The sequence below is a fragment of the Barbus barbus genome (genome assembly GCF_936440315.1).
Source record: "Barbus barbus genome assembly, chromosome: 4".
NCBI lineage: Eukaryota > Metazoa > Chordata > Actinopteri > Cypriniformes > Cyprinidae > Barbus > Barbus barbus.
In genome coordinates, this window is record NC_136732.1 from 15,757,289 (window position 1) to 15,778,970 (window position 21,682).

The 21,682-nt window shown below is 37.9% G+C and overlaps 1 protein-coding gene across 3 annotated transcripts; it reads left to right on the forward strand.

The window, feature by feature from the left end:
- Positions 1 to 1,470: 1,470 nt before the first annotated feature.
- LOC306864186 (E3 ubiquitin-protein ligase RBBP6-like) lies at positions 1,471 to 20,785 on the forward strand. 3 transcript variants are annotated; one of them, XM_079407964.1, is made up of 17 exons: positions 1,471 to 2,378; positions 2,792 to 2,891; positions 3,556 to 3,589; positions 5,862 to 5,903; positions 7,053 to 7,141; positions 7,224 to 7,320; positions 7,479 to 7,618; positions 7,752 to 7,924; positions 8,004 to 8,107; positions 8,212 to 8,582; positions 8,689 to 8,761; positions 13,860 to 13,920; positions 14,018 to 14,072; positions 14,173 to 14,547; positions 15,797 to 15,919; positions 16,014 to 17,876; positions 17,961 to 20,785. In XM_079407964.1, the coding sequence occupies exons 1-17, from the start codon at positions 2,213 to 2,215 to the stop codon at positions 19,414 to 19,416; spliced, it is 5,322 nt and encodes a 1,773-aa protein (XP_079264090.1). In that variant the 5' UTR covers positions 1,471 to 2,212; the 3' UTR covers positions 19,417 to 20,785. The 3 variants fall into 3 exon arrangements, with proteins under 3 accessions (XP_079264090.1, XP_079264089.1, XP_079264091.1); XM_079407963.1 differs by having other exon boundaries at positions 2,068 to 2,378; positions 7,476 to 7,618; XM_079407965.1 differs by having other exon boundaries at positions 2,068 to 2,378; positions 7,476 to 7,618; positions 17,967 to 20,785.
- The last annotated feature ends 897 nt before the right edge of the window (positions 20,786 to 21,682 follow it).

Below are 21,682 nucleotides of genomic sequence, written 5' to 3' on the forward strand. Positions count from 1 at the left end.
ATGGTACTGTACCTTTAAATGTGTTCTCCAAATGTCTATGGATTTGCACACATATAAACACTAGTTGCATAAGTAGCTCTAATTCGGACTGATTTACCCAAGGGTTCTTTAGTGTATCAGTCGAACACATTTGTAATTTATCAGATCACAGCACACAAGAGCGAATAAAACTATTCTCATTTATGTTCTATATTTTACTTATGCCTCAAGAACACAATAAGCCTAAGCCTGAGCAAATCTCCATACTGCAGAGCCATGCAGAAGAATAAATAGTGCACAGATGCTTTCTGAAAATAAACATTTGCTGGCGTCGGTTGACTTAGCTTTCTTATCACGACAGTGATTCAGTCCCACATATGAACAGAGATTGTTGAGCTAAAATTACTGTAATGTTCTCAAAACAATATTAGAGTTAGGGACTCGTTGTTTCCCTAAGTGCAACAGTTTTGCATTTTAATAAAGTAAAAATGTCTGTAAATGGCCAAAAAAAAGGAAGCCTATTCTGCTAACAGTGTAGCCTATGATTGACAGAGTACTATAATAAAACCACAAGTGTTATAATAGAAATAGTTTTCATTTGTTGGTTTCAGATTGAATATATTAAGATGACAGACACGTCAGCAGTCTATCTGCATCTGCTGGTATAATGCTGCAAACAGCAAAAAAAAGTAAAAGGAGAAATTGTAAATATTGACCGCCATCTGGTGGTCATAAATCATAAATCCTTAAAACAGCGAAGTGAAGGCCTATAGGAGTGATGTAAACTGGAGAAGGTTTGGTTATTATCGTAGAAATATAATATATAACTAAAGGATAAAAAATAACAATATAATTAAAGGAATTTATATCAAAGTAATTCATGAAATAATTACATTTACGTTATTTAGCAGACGCTTTTATCCAAAGCGACTTGACAAAGGACAATGGAAGCAATCAAAATCAACAGAGACATTTTTTAATTATATAATAAATAAAAAGAAAACAGATGGAATAGAAAAAGAATAGAGCAAGCTAGTGTTAGAGGCCTTTTTTTGTTTTTGTTAATTGTATAATAAATAAAAAGAAACAGATAGAATACAATAAGATTAGAAAAGCAAGTGTTAGTTTTTTTTGCTTGTTTGTTTGTTTTTTCCAGAGAACAAGCAGTAAATTAATAGAGTGCAAGTCTAAAAGGGACAAGTATTTTTTTTTTTATTACAAATTAAAGTTAATAATTAGCCTGTTGTTAAATTTCAAGCAAAGAATCAGCCAAAGATGTATACAAAAATCGGTCTTTTTTAATGAAACCAAGCAATCTGTGTGAAAAAAACATACAATCTATGTGTAAAGTTTGTATTTGTTGTTTTATTAGCCTCCATGTTGACCTCCCGCAATTGGTAGCATGTGCGCATGCGCACTCGTGGCACCTCCTAGTAACGTCTTTATTCTTTGCCCCTGCGCTCTCTGCGGAAACCCCTTGAGTGCGCGTGCAGAGTCTTTAGCTTGTTTTCGCAACCCAACGTAGTCACTACGATCAAAGTGTGCTTTATACATTTGTGTGGCCATCAGAGTTGAGGACGGGGCGACTGGATTACCGCGGCAGTATTTTGATAAAAGGAGACCCGTTTTGCTTCTAATGGTTTTGCTGTAGTCTTTTGTTTTTGTAGCTGTGATGGACGCCATTTTAGGTTGATCGCACTACTAGCTGCTAGCCACATTGTTTCAGGCCTTGCTTCAAACTACGTCGGTTTTGTTGAGATTTGGACTACACCGAACAAACATTTCGGAGGGACTTTGATGCGGACATTGGGGAGACGTATTTGACCGGACTCTACACGTTCACCCATACGGACACTGCTTGAACTGTATATTTCCTAATCAGAGAGTTGGACAGCTCGCGGCTAACCGCCATATGGTCCTGGGACATTGAGAAACAGCAGGAGTATTTCTGGCTTCTCCCGGGACTGAAAGTCACTTGCGTCTTTAAGATTGCGTGTTACACTTTGATCACACTTGATATTTTCAATTCGCAGTTATTCACGTGAGGCAGAATCCACACGACCCCCTTTAGTGGTGACTCTTAATTTAAAAGAGTGTTGAGATGATGAGCAAACATGGCTATTATTCTTAAACTGTTAAGCTGATAAACTGACATTGAGTAAAGGGTGATCGTGCGAATTGTAGTTGAGTTTGATTGTGTGTGGTGGTGTCTGACCACGAGGATTGTTTAAACATGTCTTGTGTCCATTACAAGTTTTCTTCTAAACTGAACTACGACACGGTCACCTTTGATGGCCTTCATATCACGCTCAGTGACTTGAAACGCCAGATCATGGGGCGAGAGAAGCTGAAGGCCGCGGATTGCGACCTGCAAATCACCAACGCTCAGACTAAAGAAGGTAAGCTGGACGAATGCCTTGTTTATTCGCCGTTTTAAGAGTTAATTGAAGCTAAAATGGTTACGAGGCTTGAAAGAGTACGTGTGTTTGTTTGGGGAAAGGTTTCTTTTATTTTAGTGCTAGCTCGAAGCTAAAGTTTGCTAACTGAGCTAGGCCGAATCCTGGCAGCCACTAGCGTCGCCATTGTATTCAAACGTTGAGTTTTGGTTGCCAAGTAAATTATGGCTGTTATTAAATTTGTGAATAGTAACTCAATGTAAACGTTGACTAAACTGCATTTGTGTAGTGAAGCCTCCGTTTGCACGTACGTGTTTACGATGTGTGCTTGCGTTTCCTACCCTTGTATATAGACAAATGAATGGAAAATGTGCCACTTTGATTAATGTTGTTGTCATTCTTGCCTGTGTTCGCAGAATACACTGATGATGGAGCCCTCATCCCTAAAAACTCGTCTGTCATCATCAGACGAATCCCTATTGGAGGGCTGAAGTCGACAAGCAAAACATTTGTCATGTAAGTACACTAATACTTCAACTTACTGTTAACATTTGCTCCGTGTATATATTTAGTTCAGTTTGAAGTGTGTTCTCAAAGCTGAGCCGTTAGGTCTGATAAAACAACACTACAACTAAAATTGGTCCTTTGATATTAATTCAAAATTGTAAGAAGTTTTTACGTTGCGCTTTTCTCAAAGAAGGTTCTCTTAGACTGAAGCTGTCACATTTTATTTGTACTGCTTTTTGTTTGAGCTTAATGTGCTGTGATTGGGCACAAGGTGTGAGAAACAGTGACATTTTAAGTGGTCAAACCTGTTACAACCTGTATATATTTGATGTATAGAAAAGTCGTTTTTAATATTTCTAATTTTACCCTATGAATTATGAGTTCACTAGAAGTTTAAATTGAGATTTTTCAAGAGACAAATGAAGATTTATTTGAACTATTTGTTAAATGTCTTTGATATACCACGGTTAACTGTAGTTTAATTGTGATCTTTATTTTTAGCAAGTAGATTAAAAAATAATTTGTACATTGAGTATTTGCCAACTTTAGATTGTAATGCACCTCAGTTTAAATGTTAAATTGCAGTGAATTTAAGTTATCAGTCTGTGATTGGGGGGGGATATAAATTTAATTGGAAGTTAACCTCTTTTTTTTTTTTTTTTTTGTTTTGCAGCGATCGATCTGAACAAAGTGGATCTTCAAAAGCAGTATGTAAAAACACCTCATTTCCTTGTCTCATTACACACATTTTCAAACTCCTCAGCAGTTGCTTTGTCTTGAAATCATTTAGGGAACTTTCCTCATGCTCCTCAATGTTGTCTTTGAAACCTGTTTGAAGATAACACAGTTTGTTGAGCTGAATGTTTATATTGTGTGATTCGCTAAAGCTGTTGCATTGATTTTCATGTTTTTATACAATTTCCAGTGTGTACAGAAGTCTGTGCGCATGCTAATACACTGTGTTTCACATTGAATAAGTTCTCTACAAATATGAATTCTGTTGTACAGTGTAGTGTAAGATCATATTGATCTATATAATTTTTGAACATGGCCAGTGTTCAGTTTGTTTGTCCTTAAAGTGACACATCTGTAAAAAGCTGTCTATTTTTTTGTTTTTAAATAAAAAAATACATTGTGTTATTTATTAATTTCATCTTGCATCATACAGCTTCAGTGTCTGACTACTCATGTTTACTCAATTGCTATTATAAGAAACAACAGTTTAATTTAGTTGTGTGTGTGTGAGATTTATTAAAATATGTATATGTGTGAGTGTGTATATGTATGTGTGTGTGTGTGTGTGTGTATATATATATCAATCATTACCTAAAACATAATGAGCCTTGCCTTGGACTAAGTGAACACAGGATTCGTGCCTTTTTCTTTTATTAAAAAAATATATGTATATATACTGGCCATTTGTTCTCGACTTGGCTCAGTGTGTGTTTAGGTAACTGGCTATTGGCATTTAGATGAAACTTGGCTCATGCAGTTTTAATGACTTAATTGTCATTAAAGGAAAACAAATAAATTTTAGTAATATGACAATTTCAATTCCCTGATTTAGTTAAAACAGTACTTAAAATTGAGTTCTTTTTGAATTCTCATTCTAATGTAAGTATCTTGATTTTTAATATTTTTTCCTTTTAAAAGTGCTAATTGTTGTGTAAATTGTCTTGACCCATGTAGGTGTTGATTACAAATATACATTTCCTAACTATTTATTTGAAGAGAGAATAATTCAGAATTTGAAGTAATGTTACTATTTGAACAAATTTGTTGTTCTTTTACATTGCTTGTTGTTGCTTTTTGTGTTAATTTACAAAAGCCGTAGGCAAATGAAAGAGCATGGACAGCTTTGGGTGAAATTCCTGACCAACTCTATTGTGTAGTTGTATACAATGTGTCTTATTTTGGTCTTTGTAGTATTTTTATTTTTTTTTTATGGTAATTGATAAAGTCTATATCAGTGATTTCTTGGGCACGTTTGTAATGAGAGGTTGTAGTTTCAGCTAATATTTGTCATTCTGATATGGTGAATTACACTAAAAGTGTTCAGTTGTCTTTTGTTCTAACAAAACTAAACTTTTTCCCAACACTTTTTTTTTTTTTTTGAACATTGTACTTTAATGCCCTTACAGCAATCTGCCTTTTCATATTTTAATCGTGTGACTTTTTTGTACTTGTTTTCTATATTTGATGTCTTATTTCAAATGTTTGCAAAACAGCTACTGGGAACGCTCATGTGAAAGCTGAATATATCCTATGCTATAATGCTTTACTATTTATTTATATATTTATTCATTTTTGTGATAGCACTTGTAGTTTGATTGTCTCCCATGTACTTGTGTGATGTTGAGACCCAAACTACCTATAAAAGCAGTGACCCACTATGAGGCACATTTTGTAGGACCGTTTTACAAAATTCCAGTGAAAAGTTTTAAATGCGTATTTCATATCCTATATGGCCTGTTGTATTAGTTATATTTTCTACATGAATAAATTGCATTATTTTTATATGATTTACTGCAAGGTTTTACAATAAACATCAGTATTTAATTCGCTCACATCTTTCTTAAGGCCCTGTGTGTTCACTCTCCGGAGGTTTTTGTTTTTGGACATCTTTCTTAGGTTACAAGTAATTGGCTAAACCTGTGGAACATGGCTATGATGCTATATATCTCCCCCCCACACAGTTTATGACAGTTAAAGCTAAGAAATGTCCATTAATTGGTATTGACCTTTAGATAAAATATGTAAATGTATCATTTACAGCCTGGAATTTACATTTTTAAATCCTTAATTTCATGTTTCCAAAAGGAATTAGACTAGTTGTAAATATACTAATTGATTTGTTTGTATAGTGTTAATTTTGAAGATTTTATTTGTCCAATTTCTCTCTGTTGGGCATGATAGAGTTGTGCCTTGTCATAGTGGTGAAACCCCTCTTTGTTTTAATGTTTTTTTTTCCAATGACAGATTGATGATTCTTCATCCATTTCACTGGCCCTGCTTTCAAAGGTATTTTAAACTGCAACTACTTGATACAGTCCACTCTACTGTTTCTAAACTCAGTGTTTTGGATTTGGCTAGCCAGAAGTGAGCAATATTTTGTCAAATCTTGTGGTTTGTCACATCCAGCTTATGTATGCAATAGTCATTGTAATAATTATTGTGAAATTGTTTTGCATCTTGGTTATTAATAGTAATATTGATAATGTAGCTTCTATATGCTGCATACCAATTATACTTTTTTTTTATTTTAAATGTAAAATTTATATTTAGAATTGTTGCTGATATTTCCTTATACATTTGTTAACTGTATAGCTGTTGATACTTGTGTGAAAGCCTCGTCCTGTAAAGAGTGAGCTCACTGCCTTTTATCAGTGTGGAGTGGAGTACAGTTTAAACCTCTTGCCCACATGACACTAATTGCGAGTTTTTTTTTTTGTTTTTTTTTAACACTGAAACATGAAACACTCCTGTTTTAAATTAATCCTGTTTTAATCTTTTGTGCTTAGATTTTATATATTTTTATTATTATTCTTACCAGACTTTAGACACCACCATTATTTATCATGCTTTGGTATGATTATACTTTTTTGCTGATAGTTAGTTGTCTTCATTCATGTGATGTCAAAATTCTTCACACTATAGTGTAATTTTGGTACAGTTGCAAATAAAATTTTCAGGTTGATACCCTGGATGCAGGAGACTATTACATTTTGGTTCTGTGTACGTGTCTTATGCCATGAATGCATTGCATTTGTTAGTCTGAAATCATCTGCGCTCATCTGACACGTGCCCACAAAAAGACGCATTGCAATAAAATTTATCAAATGGCTAAAAATCTCTTAGACCATGGGCATTGCATGTGTGTAACTGAAATTTAAGCCTTGCATGTGAGTCGGTTTGTCTTTCGATTATGAATTTTATATTTCTATATAAAAGAGGTTAATATAAAAAGTTTGTTGCCCCTTTGTTTCTTTTAAGGCCTGAGCCCTGAGGTTGTACTCATACTTCATGTTGTAGTATTTTTTAAAGATCTCGCACAGATGGCGGCAAGAAGCTGCTTCTTACAGGACAAGGTTTCAGTAAATTTCTTTTGGGCTCAATTGAAGATTCCAACATTGATTTTTATTTGTGAAAACATTATTGCCTGTTAAACAGACAGCCAATCTTGCTGAAACAAATGCATCAGAGGAAGACAAAATAAAAGCAATGATGTCTCAGTCCAACCATGACTATGACCCAATCCAGTAAGTATACAATTCAAGACATTGACTGTTGTTGTTTAAATTACTCTTGGCGTCAATTCCATAACCAATCTCTATTCATTAGTTATACAAAGAAGCTTGTTGGGCCACCTCCCCCAAACTACACATGCTTTCGTTGTGGAAAAACTGGACATTATATCCGAAACTGCCCAACAAATGGGGTAATTGGGTTTTCATTACCACAGCTGCTTTTACATGACAATTATGTTGAACTTGGTGATGCTTGCTACAACTGCTTGCTTGTGTAAATATTTTGACAGTTAGTATGCTCATTTAGTCAGAAGAAATTTAACCTTGAATATCAACCATGCGTTAGCAGGATCGAAGTTTTGAAGCTCCCCAACGGATAAAGAAAAGCACAGGAATTCCTCGGAGTTTCATGGTGGAGGTTGATGATCCAAACAGAAAGGGAGTCATGCTGACCAACAGTGGAATATATGCCATTCCTACTATTGACGCGTGAGTATACTTGGTCTTGCTTTAAGTGATTGTGTTGCAGGATCATATTTCAGCTTTTGCAATTTTACAAAACCACAATGGGGAGTGGCCTCAACATGTCAATTCTGCTGATGATATTGTGCTTTGTGTTTAGTGAGGCCTATGCCATTGGGAAGAAAGAGAAGCCACCATTCTTGCCCCAAAATCAATCTTCATCCTCAGAGGAAGAAGATCCAGTACCTGATGAGCTGCTCTGTTTGATCTGCAAAGATCTTATGACGGATGCTGTGGTTATCCCCTGCTGTGGAAATAGCTACTGTGATGAGTGTAAGTGTCTGTACAAACAAATATAAAAAAGTCAAGTATTTTTGACCTTTTGAAAGCTTAAACAGTCTTTTGGCTGCAGGTATTCGAACGTGTTTGCTGGAGTCTGATGAACATATTTGCCCAACCTGCAAACAATCAGATGTATCTCCTGATGCATTGATCGCAAACAAATTCTTGCGCCAAGTAAGAAATCTCTATCCTAATTTTATTTTGTTGTTGTTAAACCGCTGTGTCTTCACCTAAGTTAATAGTAGAACAATAAGACAACTTATTCTTTCCAATCCCAGGCAGTGAATAATTTTAAGAATGAAACCGGATATACCAAGAGGATTCGAAAAGCTGCAGCTGCTCATCAATCAGCTGCACAAGGAGCCCAAACACAGGCTCCTGCCCAGCGGCCACCTATGAGACTGACAACCTCACGCCAGCAGGACCCTCTTATGGCCAATGTTCCGAGCTCAGCAGCTGATAGCACCCCTCCCCAAAGCACACCTGCTGCCCCTTTATCTCCTGTTAGCACTCATCAGCCCTCCAGCACCCCACCTTCTTCTAGTAGCTCCACTGTAAACAGCAGCAGTGCACCTGCAGCGTCGAACTATAGCCCTGTAGTGAACTCTCCTCAGCACTCTACTAAGCAGGATGACCCTCCTTCATCTAAGTAAGTAATTTTACGCCATTTCTAGTACTTAAGAGGATCCACTGGTTGTGTAAAACATGAGGTGCTGGATTCAAATTTGTCTTATGGAGTCATTGTTCCCACCCAGGGAACCAGAGGTCCCAGCATCTACTGTTGTGACTTCATCAGACACCTCTGTCCCAACAACTTCTATTCCGAAGGTATTACTCTTTGTATAGTATTCTTTATATTTCATAATGTAAGTGAAATACACAGACTTTTAAAGCTATATCACATAAGCAAGAGTAGTTAAGATTATATATGCATAGGGCAGGGTATTGAGTTCGATACTTTTTAGGCGCCAACCGAATTGCCTCTACCATCGAGTATCGAAAAATGTCCTGTTCGGTACCATATTTCGATACCTAAAGGGTTAATCTCATCAACGTCAGTGAGCCAGTAAGCCTGCAGCACTAGGTGTGTTCGACGGTGCGGTCTGCGTCAAGTCGAACACACCTAATGTTACTAGTTTACACTGGTTACACTCAGATGTGGCTCACACGCTAGGCTGTAGTGTGAATGTGTCCCAGCCCCCTTATGTGTAAGGCTACATATACACTGTTTTTGTTATAAAATGAAAACGATCCTCATCATACTGGCGTTTCAACCCAACTTTCCACTATCTCCAACAAGCGACTGACCGGACGTCATTTATTTCCAATGGAGAGTAGTGCAGGAGCTGCGTGGAGTTCTCATCATATGGAGATGTCAGTTCATACTACATGACCGAAAGCACGTTACGTGACCATTCATTGACACTGTAGCATCATGCTACATAAGACAATAAATAAGATTTATATTCCGCTTTTACTCAAAACTCGCTTTAAACCACCATCAAGTGTTTGTAATAACTTCCGATTGCCATCTAATGTGTTTTTTGGCGATCATGGAAGAGAGAACACAGGCAGACAGTGCTGGAAGCTGCTAAAGTTCATCAGTAAATCAGTGAAAAATGAATAGAAATGATTCTTTCTGAGTTATGCGATTTAAAACGAACACGCGCTAATGTAAATGTAGCCTAACAGATGTGTAAACTTAAAGGGATAGTTCACCCAAAAATGAAAATTTGATGTTTATTTGCTTACCCCCAGGGCATCCAAGATGTAGGTGACTTTGTTTCTTCAGTAGAACACAAACAAAGATTTTTAACTCAAACCGTTGCAGTCTGTCAGTCATATAATGCCAGTCAATGGACACCAAATTTTTGACAGTAAAAAAAAAACATGCACAGACAAATCCACATTAAACCCTGCCGCTCGTGACGATACATTGATGTCCTAAGACACGAAACGATCGGTTTGTGCGAGGAACTGAATAGTATTTATATAATTTGTGCGCTGTAGCCTATATTATTTCATATCAAAGTGCGAAATAAACTTTGTGCATGCAATGTCGTGGTTAGTTAAGTCATGAAGTTACCAAAAAGGCGTTTAAAGCTGCCTTAAAACTGTGTGCATTTAATATATTTCATGAGTAACATTTAAGAACATGACTATGAAATGGTTTTCAAAACTGTCCTGGAGCAGCCCAGCACTCTCTCCTTCATCTAACACACCCGATTCAACTTGTCAGCTCATTAATAGAGACTTTATGACCTGCAGTGTGTCAGAAATGGTAAAAAGAGTTGAGAGAAAACATGAGTGTCAGATCCGTGTCACGTTCAGCAGCAGCTCTTAAAGAAATAACAGCCAAAATAACCTAATAGCCAGCTGCTGGAATGTCTATTAATCAAATGACAAAGAAAAAAAAAAAAGGAAAAAATGACTTTTATAGCTTTAAAGATTCATCTATATTTAATTTAGTGTTTGATAATTTCTGTATATTTCTGCTGAAGGGAACAGGTAAATATGACATTTATTCTAATGGGTTTATGTGAAGATTGTTTTAAGTGAACTTAAATTAGAAGTAATTTTTTTAAAAGTAATGTTAAAATTGATATCTCAATTATACTGTAATGTTGAATGGCTTTAGTTCAAATGGGTAAATATTGGGGGGGGGGGGGCAATATTATAGAAAAATCAGTATTTGTGTCAGTGATACTGGACTTAAAAAAAAAAAGTGCCATTTATACAAATTAAAAATATATACGGTCTTTGTTGTTTTTATATATATTTTAGAAATCGAGATATTGCAATTTTTAAAAGAAATCTTACCAAACATTAGAATTAAACACTCTGACAATATACCAATGATAACAGTAAAGAGAAAAGAATGATCTACCTGCATGTCAGTGCACGTGAGTAACCGCTCACGTGTGACGTGCTCATATCGCAAGGTAACATTCACACAGAATGTGCTTTTGTGTTGACAAAGATGCGACGCAGGTAGTGGAATAGGAAAATTATGCAAGAAGTTGGGAGTGAACTTCTTTTAACTTGAGCGCTTCGTTTTTAGAATGCTGTTTCATGCATGAGACGCTGCAAGAGAGGCGAGTGCAACAATCAAACGCGTCCATGTTTTCATAGAAAAGACTATGGAAAAGCAGTGCAAGCAAAAAAAACCTGTAACTACTACTGTATGTCTGATATTTGATGTTTGCATCATGGTGGCAGGCTGACAACTGCTGTTCATTGTTTTTACAGAACATTTATAGTTAATAATAGTCTACTGGTGTTGTACCTTCAGTCGTTTAGAGTTTTAATTACCTTGACTTTTGAGGGTTTTTTTAACCCTTGTGCATCTAAAAAAAAAAAGTTACACAGGTTTATAGTGGACAAAAATGTCCATGTCAAAACGGTCATAAAAATTTGAAGTTTGGGAGCACAGACTTAAGTTTGGTCTCATTTGAAAGACGACCCATGGCAGATTATTCTTTGAAGGTAAAAAAAAAAGCTTAAAAAGTGAAACCAAAAAAGTGTTATACAGGATTTAAGTTTATGAACAATATTTTATATAACATATATATTTTATGAAACATGTTGAACTCTAAACCTGCTAGAAAATCAAAGCAATAAATCTAAAGTTGTGTTCCAAATTTGAGGTTGATATCTCAAAAAATTAGCTTTCTGTAAGATTTTGTCTGGACGCAGTACCAAATATTCCCCATTAGATGCCAGCAAAACTCCGCTGGTGCAAACAGTGGTTGGATTTGTGATTTGCAGTGGATTTTCTCTCTCTCAACTATTACAAGAACACACACACGCGCACAATTTGACACCCATACAAACCACACTCCAACATCCATAACACACCCACACAATTATAGCTGCATTATTTATCCAATTGGCTCTATAATATGCAGAAAACAGGAATAAAACGAGTATTTGCTTTATAGACCAAACCTGAACAAATGGCACCATCTGGTAAAGTCTTGCCAACAGAATGAAAGCCTATTAACAGAAATTGCATAATTTTACAGTTAAACGGCACTGCGATTAAAAATAGCCATTGCAATGGGGACATTTTTGTCCAAAAGGTTCTGAGGAACTATTTTTTGTACCTAGTGCAAAAGAGATTTATTAAAGAAAATGGGGGTGAAATAGTAAAATTCCAATAAAAATACACACCTGTGCCAAAATTTATGCAGCTGCCAATAACACAGGCAAAATGATAAAAAAAAAACTAAACTGAAAAAGACAAATGTCCAAAAGGTTGCACAAGGGTTAAGAATTTTCCTCGTACTGTTCTGAACATATGTTTAAGACAAGTTTGTACAAGATGTAGTTGTAGTTCATGCATCTTTTCTGAAGAGATATTAAACAAGTGAGTTGTTTAACATTTACATGTTGACAATTACTTGTGTGTTGCACTTGGAATAGAATTTTCTTTTAACTAGAGGGTTCATAAAGAAAAAGTTACTTGAATCATGTTGTAGTTACATTTTCTAGTTGACTAGTTAAGAATTGTAAAAAACCGAGAATCATTGTAGTTTATCCAAAGCGACTTACAAATGAGGACAACAGAAGCAATAAATATTAGTAGTATTAAAACAACTAAAACAGATCCAAAACTAAAAGATAAAACTTTATAAATACTATATATACACCCATACAGCTAAGGGGCGTTGTTAGACACGACGTGAAGCGGAGTTACAAATTCACTGTAAACCACGGCTTCACGGGGCTTATTGCTTTTATAAAATGGTTATTCCATATACTTAGTAAGGTTTCACAAAATAAAACGGAGCAAATAAGTGTAATGATATTAATAAAAACAGTGTTGTTCCACCAAACAATGTAGTTCTTCAGAAACAGTTGTGGTTGGAACAAAGTGGTTGCCAAGCAACACACAAAGTAAACAAACGTGTAGGTTTGTAGTGTAATTTACAACAGCTTCGAACGTGGCTCACCCAATCAGAATCAAGGACCGGAACTATCAGTTTTATAATAATGTTTGTAATATAACACTAACACCGTGTCTACACCGGACGCGACCGTTGAAAATCATTTGAAATTTGTGTCAATGCGTCATAAATAGAACGCAGCAGCAGTTTTCTGTCGGGGATTTGTCGTGCCGCATCCAGTGTAGACCGCAGAATAGGTTCTATTGTATTTTGTGGCGCCGTGGCGCTCGCGTCTGGTGTAGACACGGTGTAAGCCAAAAAACAACTATATATGTGTATTGACAACCACACAGTTGCACGGTTGAGTCGATGGTCTTTACACTCTTTGGTCTTTACACTCTTTGGTCTTTACACTCTTTGGTCTTTACACTCTTTGGTCTTTACACTCTTTGGTCTTTACACTCTTTGGTCTTTACACTCTTTGGTCTTTACACTCTTTGGTCTTTACACTCTTTGGTCTTTACACTCTTTGGTCTTTACACTCTTTGGTCTTTACACTCTTTGGTCTTTACACTCTTTGGTCTTCACACGAGGAGGGCTTCACACGACGGCTGCCGCGTAAACTACGTTTTTTTTTTTTTTTTTTACAAAATACTAATTGAATTCAGCTGGACTCACTTTCCTTTTATCACAACAAATTGCCAAGCAAGTGCACAACACTGACAAGGCATGCAATACTGTACGAGACCAAACGCGATTTAAGCACATCTCCACACAGTAAACAAAACAAGCGTTTCCTAGCAACGACAACTGCGCTAAACACTGAGACAAGTAAATACACTTACGAGCTGATTTTAACTTCTGCTGATAAGACTGCTTCTCTGTGGAAATCATAGAGAATATTTGAGAATCAGTCAAACGTTCTGAAAAAAATTTATTTTGATTTTTTGCCATATCGCCCAGCCCTAGGATGCTTCCATGAGTACAATTTAGTGATGTTTTTTTTCTTTCCCCCCTCCCTTCTATTTGTTGCCTAGGGATACCATGTCCCAGTAATTGGGAAGCCGAATATGCCTCCGCACCACATGCATAGATCAGGTAAGATAATATCAGCACAATTTCAGGTGTTTTTTTTTTTTTCTGTAGACTTGGCCATTCTTAATTTTTTTTGTTTATTTTTTTATTTTTTTATTAGGGCAATCAAGGGCTAGTGGACCAAGGCCGTCTGGAAGCCGTCTTGCATGGGATCCGTAAGTATCCAGAAGTGTATTATGAAAAGATTGCAGTTTCATCCAAAGGTTCTTCCAATGTTTAATCAGATTCTTCACTCTTGTTTGTTTATCATATCAGGTCCTCAAGTAGAGGTAGAGCTCCTAATGAGCGACCACCAAGAACACAGCCTCCTCCAGTACAAAACCTTCCTCCTGTAGTCCCTCCAGTGTATGTGCCTCCTGCTCTTTTTCCTCCTCCACCACCACATCCTATGCCTCCCCCACCTGGTGGTGTTCCACAGCAGTATCCCATACCGTATCCTCCAGGACAGCAGCCTCCCCCTCCCTTCAACATTCCACCACCTGTATTTCCACCTGTCCCACCAAATGTGACCGCTCCATGGGTGCCTCCTGGTGCACAGCCACCCATAGCCAACCCCATCTCTACAATACCAGCAGCACCTTTTCTATCCAAGGAGGAGTTTTACCGTCAGCAGCGTAGACTGAAGGAAGAGTGAGTAGTTCAAACATATAATTAAGATAGATATATTTTTGTTAAAATAGTTAGTTTGCTCATTCCTTGTTATTATATAGTAGGGGTGGGAGAAAAAATCGATTCACCTATCGTGATTCCTTTTTAAAACCATTTAAAAATCGATTAGTTTGCCTCAGAATCGATTTTTGTTTAATTTAATTTTTCCTAAGAGGTGGAGGGGAGAAGTTAGCGCTTTGTAATTCCAACAGAGGGTGAAATGTATCGGTGTGTTTGACTTGGAGCAGCACCGCGCAGATGACCAGCGCATGACATCAAAGTACCGTGAGAGCGATTCGAAAGCATGCGGAGATCAGTGGGAGCCGTCTGTTCTCTGTAGCTCTCGCGGTACTTTGACAATGTCATACAACGATCATTCTGCGTGCACAGTGCCGCTGTATTAGATGACGTTATATACGTTTAAAGCCGGCGCGAGAAAGCAAAACCATGACCGAGGCAGAGGATCAAACCTCTTCCAGAATTCTTTCTGCACCTTCACGTTTTGAATCCCAACTGCTGGGAAAACATGACTGAAAAGGTATGCAAAGTAACATAGCACTTTATTTTATTTCAGAAAGTATTTTTTCTGCTCATTTTGTTGAACATTTGACTATCTTCATGTGCAAGTTCATGGTTCAAGGTACTTTAAATAGACACTGTGTATGCTCCTGAAATAAAAGTTTAGAAAGATGTGATGCATTGTTTTTAATGACTCATCATACAGTCTCTTTTAAGGGTAGGCTATAATCAACTATTTTCCATTGTCTAGTCTTTAATAAGCAAACAAAAATCACAATAAATTGTAATATTGAATCGCAATAGTGACTGCTAAGATTTTTTATTTTTTTTTTTGTGACAATTTCTATTGTGTATCATTCAACTTTTTCCCATGGTCTATAGTTAAAAACAAAAATTGCAACACACAGGAATATCGAATCGCAATACTTGTAGAATCGAAATTCTTAAAAAAAAAATCACAAAACATATCGTATCGGCACCCAAGTAGTATAGTATATAGTATCGAATCGGGAGGTAGGTGCATCGTCCCATCCCTATTATATAATGATTTTGATTGTAGCATCACCATTTGTTTTTAAGAATTACTTTTGAACTAAACCTAAAAATTGTGTGGAGTATCTTTGTTCTTCCCATACTCATAATCATGTATGTTGTAATGAATTACCAAATTTTAACCACAAAGTTTTATTTTCTCCCTTTCTTTGATAAACAGTTCCCAATGTCGATTCGTTACCAGGGAGAAGAAGTCCAAACTTGAGGAATTTACTAATGACTTTGCCAAAGAGCTTTTGGAGTACAGAAAGATCCAGAAGGAGAGAAGGCGATCCTACTCTAGGTTAGGAAAATTGACAGGTGTCCAACACCAAGATATCATTTTTGATGAAAAACATTTGGCATCAACTAAATTCTCACTTACCTTTCTTCTGCAGATCAAAATCTCCTTACAGGGATTCCTCCTACAGTGGCTCATCATATTCGTATTCCAAATCCCGCTCTCGGTCCAGATCACCACGCTCCTACTCTCGGTCAGTTTCCCGATCTCGGTCAAGATCCCGCTCGCGCTCTCGTTCCCGATCACGCTCCTACTCTCGCTCACCATACTCCCGCAGGGGCCGAGGTCGAAGCCGTAGCTATCGATCTAGGTCACGCACTCCAACATACCATCGCTCCCGCAGTAGATCACCATCATATAGGGGTCGGGAGATGAGTGGAATGGGAAGTGGGATCTATCGTTCCCGCTCTAGATCCCCACTATATAGGAATCACAGTCCCAGCAAGAAACTCCCACCCCCTTCTCAAATTGAGGGTGAGCGCAAATATGCAGGGAGGTACAGAGAGCTCCCTCCTTATGATCCTAAGGATTATTATGGCCGCAACATAGACCAAAGTGACCCCTTTGAGAGAGAACGATATCGAGAGTGGGAAAGAGAGTACAGAGAGTGGTACGATAAATACTTCAAGAGCTACAACAACCCACCAAGTAGTCAAATGCGAGGCCGTGCTCCAGGCAGCAAAGACCCCTATACCCCCGAGCGTTTTGCTCCTCCCAGACCAAGAGAAAACTCCCCCTACAGCAGGGGACGTCGGGAGGATTATCCGCCACCACCTCAGAGTCACGGTGTCCCACCAAGAAGCAGAGGTTCTATGACATACCAAGAGAAGTGTGCTGAGAAGTATGGCCACCTTCATGCCAACACCACTGGAGCAGGAAGAGGACTTAACAAAGAGTTTTTGAAACCTCTTAAGGACCGAGAACCCAGTGGCAGCACTGCTGCAGACCCCAAGTCTATGAAGCATAAAAAACATCGCAAAAAGAAGAGAGAAGACAGTGACCTCTTCAGTCACTCTGACTCTGTGGATGAATCCAGGAAAGATGATCGTAAAGAGGATTCCGTGCTGATGAATTCAAGTCGTGATGATGCCACACCTGTCAGGGATGAGCCCATGGATAGCTCTACAGTGCCCTTCAAGACTACTCCTGTAAAAGAGAAGAAAGAGAAGTCAAAAAGCAAAACTGACAAAGTTAAACGAAAGTCTGAAAACAGTGGGCAGAAGGAAGCATCAGTAAAGATTTCAAAACCTGCTAGAGAGAAAGAATCTGATGCACCCCGAGAGAAGGTGGCTCCCACTGAACCAGCCATTAAGCGAGTCAAAGACGAACCATCCCACAAATCTGAACCAAGCAAATCTCAATCCTCAGAGTCCAAACTCATGCTCCCACGCAAGTTGATGCAGTCTAGGCCCATCAAACACCATCAGGAGTTAAAGCCCATCAAAGATGACCTCAAAAGCAAGAAAGAATTGGTGAAAGACCCTGTAAAGCCAGATAAAGTTTCTGTCAAAGATGGGAAGGTCCCCAAAAAAGAGCCAGAGAAGCCGAAAACTGAGGAGAAGATGCCTGCTAAGACAGAAACTAAACAGGATAAGAAGAAACGGAAAGATGACAAGACACCTGTGAAAGACCTAGATGTTCCTCCAGTAAAAGTAGCAAAAATAGAAGTCAACGTGGCTAAAAGCTCTCCAAAACCTAAACCCAGACTGGACAGCGAAAGGCCAGTTGAAAAGGAGAAAGTAGTTATTCCGTCTCTGATGGACATTAAGCCAGAGCCTGTAAGAAAGATTAAAATCAACAGGGAAATTGGCAAGAGAATATCTAGCATTGATCGGCAACTTTCAGCTGAGGACTCTGCTCATGCCACAGGAAAGGGCACACTGGACAAGTCTAGAGGAAAATTGAGAAGGAAGGTTCATACTCCTGATGGGTCAGGGTCCATATTGGTTGATTACACCAGGTGAGATGATTTAAATATTAAAGTAATTGGCAACTTGTATTTTTTCTGTACTGTCAACTTATTCATATTTGTTGTGTTTGGTAGCACCAGTTCTACAGGTGGAAGCCCCATCAATAAGCATGAAGATAAGTTTGACCTAAAGAAGACTGTGGTGAAGACTCTGGAGGAGTATACCAATGACAGCTCCACCCCTGCTGAGGATGAAATTGTCATGATCCAGGTGCCCCGTTCCAAGTGGGAAAAGGAGGACTATGAATCTGAGGACGATGAATCTAAGGTTGCCACCAGAACAGGCAACATCAACACATCCAGCTCTGCTCCTTCAGGGGAGAACACTGCAGTGAAATCAGCTGGGAAGGAGTCTCCACATGCTGACAAAGCTCCGCCAGTCTCCAAAGAGACAGACGTCAAACTGGCCAAGGACTCCACCTCTGGTGATAAGGAGAAAGATATTGACAAGGAGAAAGAGAGAGAACGAGACAGAGGGAAAGAAAAAGACCGCAGCAGCACTGCAGATCGTGAGGCAACTGATAAAAGGAAACCTAGTATACCTAATCAGGAAAGAGAGCGTGCACAGGAGAAAGGCAGTGACCATGGCAGTGAACGAAGCTCTTCTTCCCAGTCCTCCAGAGATCGGCAACCTGACAGGCCTGAACCTACCTCTAGAAAACCAGCAGGAAGGGAGACAACTACAGGCATCCCCAGTAGAAAAACAGAGCATAGAGATGATGTAAGAGACCACTTAGGCACAAGATCAAAAGATGAGAGAAATCCAATCAGGAGGAGAGTATCACCCTCCCCGCCCCCAAGGGTAAAGGACATACACACAGACTCTGGAAGAAAAACTCTTGAAGCACCTCAGGAGTCACAAAGTCCAAATAGGAATAAGAGAGCATCATCTCAGAATGCCCCAGAGCCAAAACGAACAGGGCCAGAGGACCACAAAGGAGACTGGCCATGCAGTAAGGAGAGCCAGGGCTCTAGGCATTCTGATGTACGTCCCGCAAAGGACCGGGAACACAGGACTCCTCATAGAGCTTTGACTCCAGAGCCCAGGGCTGATGCAGAGAAAGGTGGCGCACATGGCGACCACATCAAAATCCCATCTGCACGCTCCACGAGACTGTCCTCAGATTTAGCACGGGAAACAGACGAGGCAGCGTTTGTCCCTGACTACAGTGAAAGCGATAGCGAGACCTCGGACATTGAGAGCAAAATGGAGCAGAGAGGGCGAGAGAGGGACAGCAGTGGCAGCCAGAGTCCTAGCCCATCTGGCAGCCACGGACACAGCAGCAGCCCCAGCTCTCCCGGCAGTCAGGACAGCAAAAAGAAGAAAAAGGACAAAAAGGAGAAGAAGGAAAAGAAGAAACACAAGAAGCACAAAAAACACAAAAAGCATAAGAAACATACAAGCAATGAGTCTGAATCAGAGCTCAAAGGACAGAAACACAAACATAAGAAAAAGAAGTCTAAAAAGAGCAAGGACAAAGACAAAGATGAGAGTGAGAGAGACGAACATAAGGCAAAAGTATCTGTTTAATTCATTTTAGGATTAACCATTTGTTTAATTCATCTTTAAGCAGCATTGAAAAATAAAAATATTGTTCTGCAGAGAAGTTTAAGTACTGTTCAGATTTCATTGTTTGTGATTTCTCAATGGTAAACAACGTGCTTTTTTTGACCACGCTAGCCTCTCCCACCAATGTAAGAGTGTAGCTGCATAAAGTTTTTTTTTTTTTTTTTTTGTTCTGAATTTTCATGAATGTTTTGGTTCTCATTTAAAATTGTTGCAGATTCTCATTACATCATGGTTTTGCATTAAGGCCATTGTAGAGGAAGCACTTTAGAAATGTGAATGTGATGGCAGATTTGCAAAGAGTTGCAAAAGCCTTTTTGTACCTCGGGTATGTTTAAGTTGGAGAGAAACATATCATTATTACAGTATGATAATATTGTTACAGAGGTAACGAGAGTGGCATCCAGCCATTGGGGCAAGCTGATTTACAAAGTGTATGTTTTTGCACTGAATATTTCCTCTACTCTTTCGTTTTATTCTAATACACCTTCATAAGAGTAATTTAAATTATCTGCTGAAATGGAGTTGAATATGTTTTGAGGGTAATAAATTTTTTTTCAGGAAATATAAATGGTCTCATGTTGTTTATTTTCATACCTTGGTAATAAAGATTACTTAGGAACCATAGATGGCTCTTTCTAGTTGTTTTGTTTTTAAATAAAAATTATTTGTTGTACATGTAATTCACCGGTACAAACTATTACATTTTTGGAAGTGTTTAGGTTTAATATTTAATTGTCCTATATGTACTTGTAATTGGTTAGGTGCTTTTTTTTTCAATGGTGCTACACCCATCTGATGCCATATCTTCTTTGGAATCCTAACCGATTCAAGGAAATTTTATTCTTACAAATTTAAAAGGAATATTTTAAATGTTTTTGGTTATACCTTTGAAACTCTTTCTACTGCCAAGGCCAATTAACTTCCATTGCAAGTGCCTTACTGTACTTTTATATTGTAAGAAATAATCTGGCACGAGTTGGATAAGTTTTTTTTTGGATTTCGTTTTATTGTAATTATGCGGCTGTTTGTCTTACCACTTTCAATATTTGAAACCGGGAAAACAGAGTTGCGCTCAAAAGAATTACATATTTTTCACGACTTCTGTGATGCTTCTTCAGATAGAATCGTTTATGTGGTTTTCCTTTCTGTATTAGAGGGAATTGCCATGTAACTCATGTTTCCCAATGAGTAATTAATCTTTTCCTTTTCATTTTTGGTTATTAATGAACATAAAATGTAGTATTTTAGTTTAAGGAGATATGAGTTTGGGAGTGTTGTAAATTACTGTTAATATTTCAAATTATTTACTGAAATTTGTAATAAAATGTAAAGGTTGTATGTTGTGTATACTGATGTTCTCATTTGAATGTTTTGTCAAAGAGTGGCCTCAGGAAAGAGTAGAATACAATGCCAACTAGCACTACTGAAATAGATGTCTTGGATGCCCTTTGAACTACAGAAACTATCTTCCCTACATTGATTTTAGTAGATACACATATTTAGTCTTTCTCTTTTGATAAAAACGGACTAAACTTTTCTCTGGATTGAAAACATTGCTCTGTTTAATACCAACAACTAGCTATTACACAGCTGCTATAGGCTACTGACAAAGCAAAGACCCCTTCAAAACATTTTAAATAGAAAAAGTAAAACAATTATAAATATAAAATGTAACAAAATATTATTATATATAAACCACTGCCAGCAGAAAATGTCATTACTAAATTGTATAGATTTCTATACCCTTTGAACTGAGAACATAGTGGTTGCGTTTCTTCTGTCAGCCACTTGAGGACGTCAGATTTGTACAATTACAAATTATTACAACAACAACAAAAAAAACCAACATGCAATAATCCTAGTTTTGTGAGGGAATCAAGCTGGAACCATAGAGGAAAAATAAACAACAAAAAGCCTACAGGCCTGTAGTCAAGAGTTGCATTCACGATTACTGTAGCATTTAATATAGGCCTAGGCCTGCTTGAAAGTGTAGGAATGTAAAATGTAGAAAATATAGTTTGTGTAAGGCTTGTATAGAAAAGTCCGTTCCCGCTGGATTAATTATTTTCGACCTAGATGATGAATAAATTTGATGAAACCGATACCTCATCTCCCCCCATTCCGTTTCTATTATGCGATATAACCACAAGAGGGCTTTCAAGGTAATTCACCCCACTGAAGCAGCGTCTTGTTGAGAAGAAGTTCAGAGCGCAGAGTCAAGTATTCA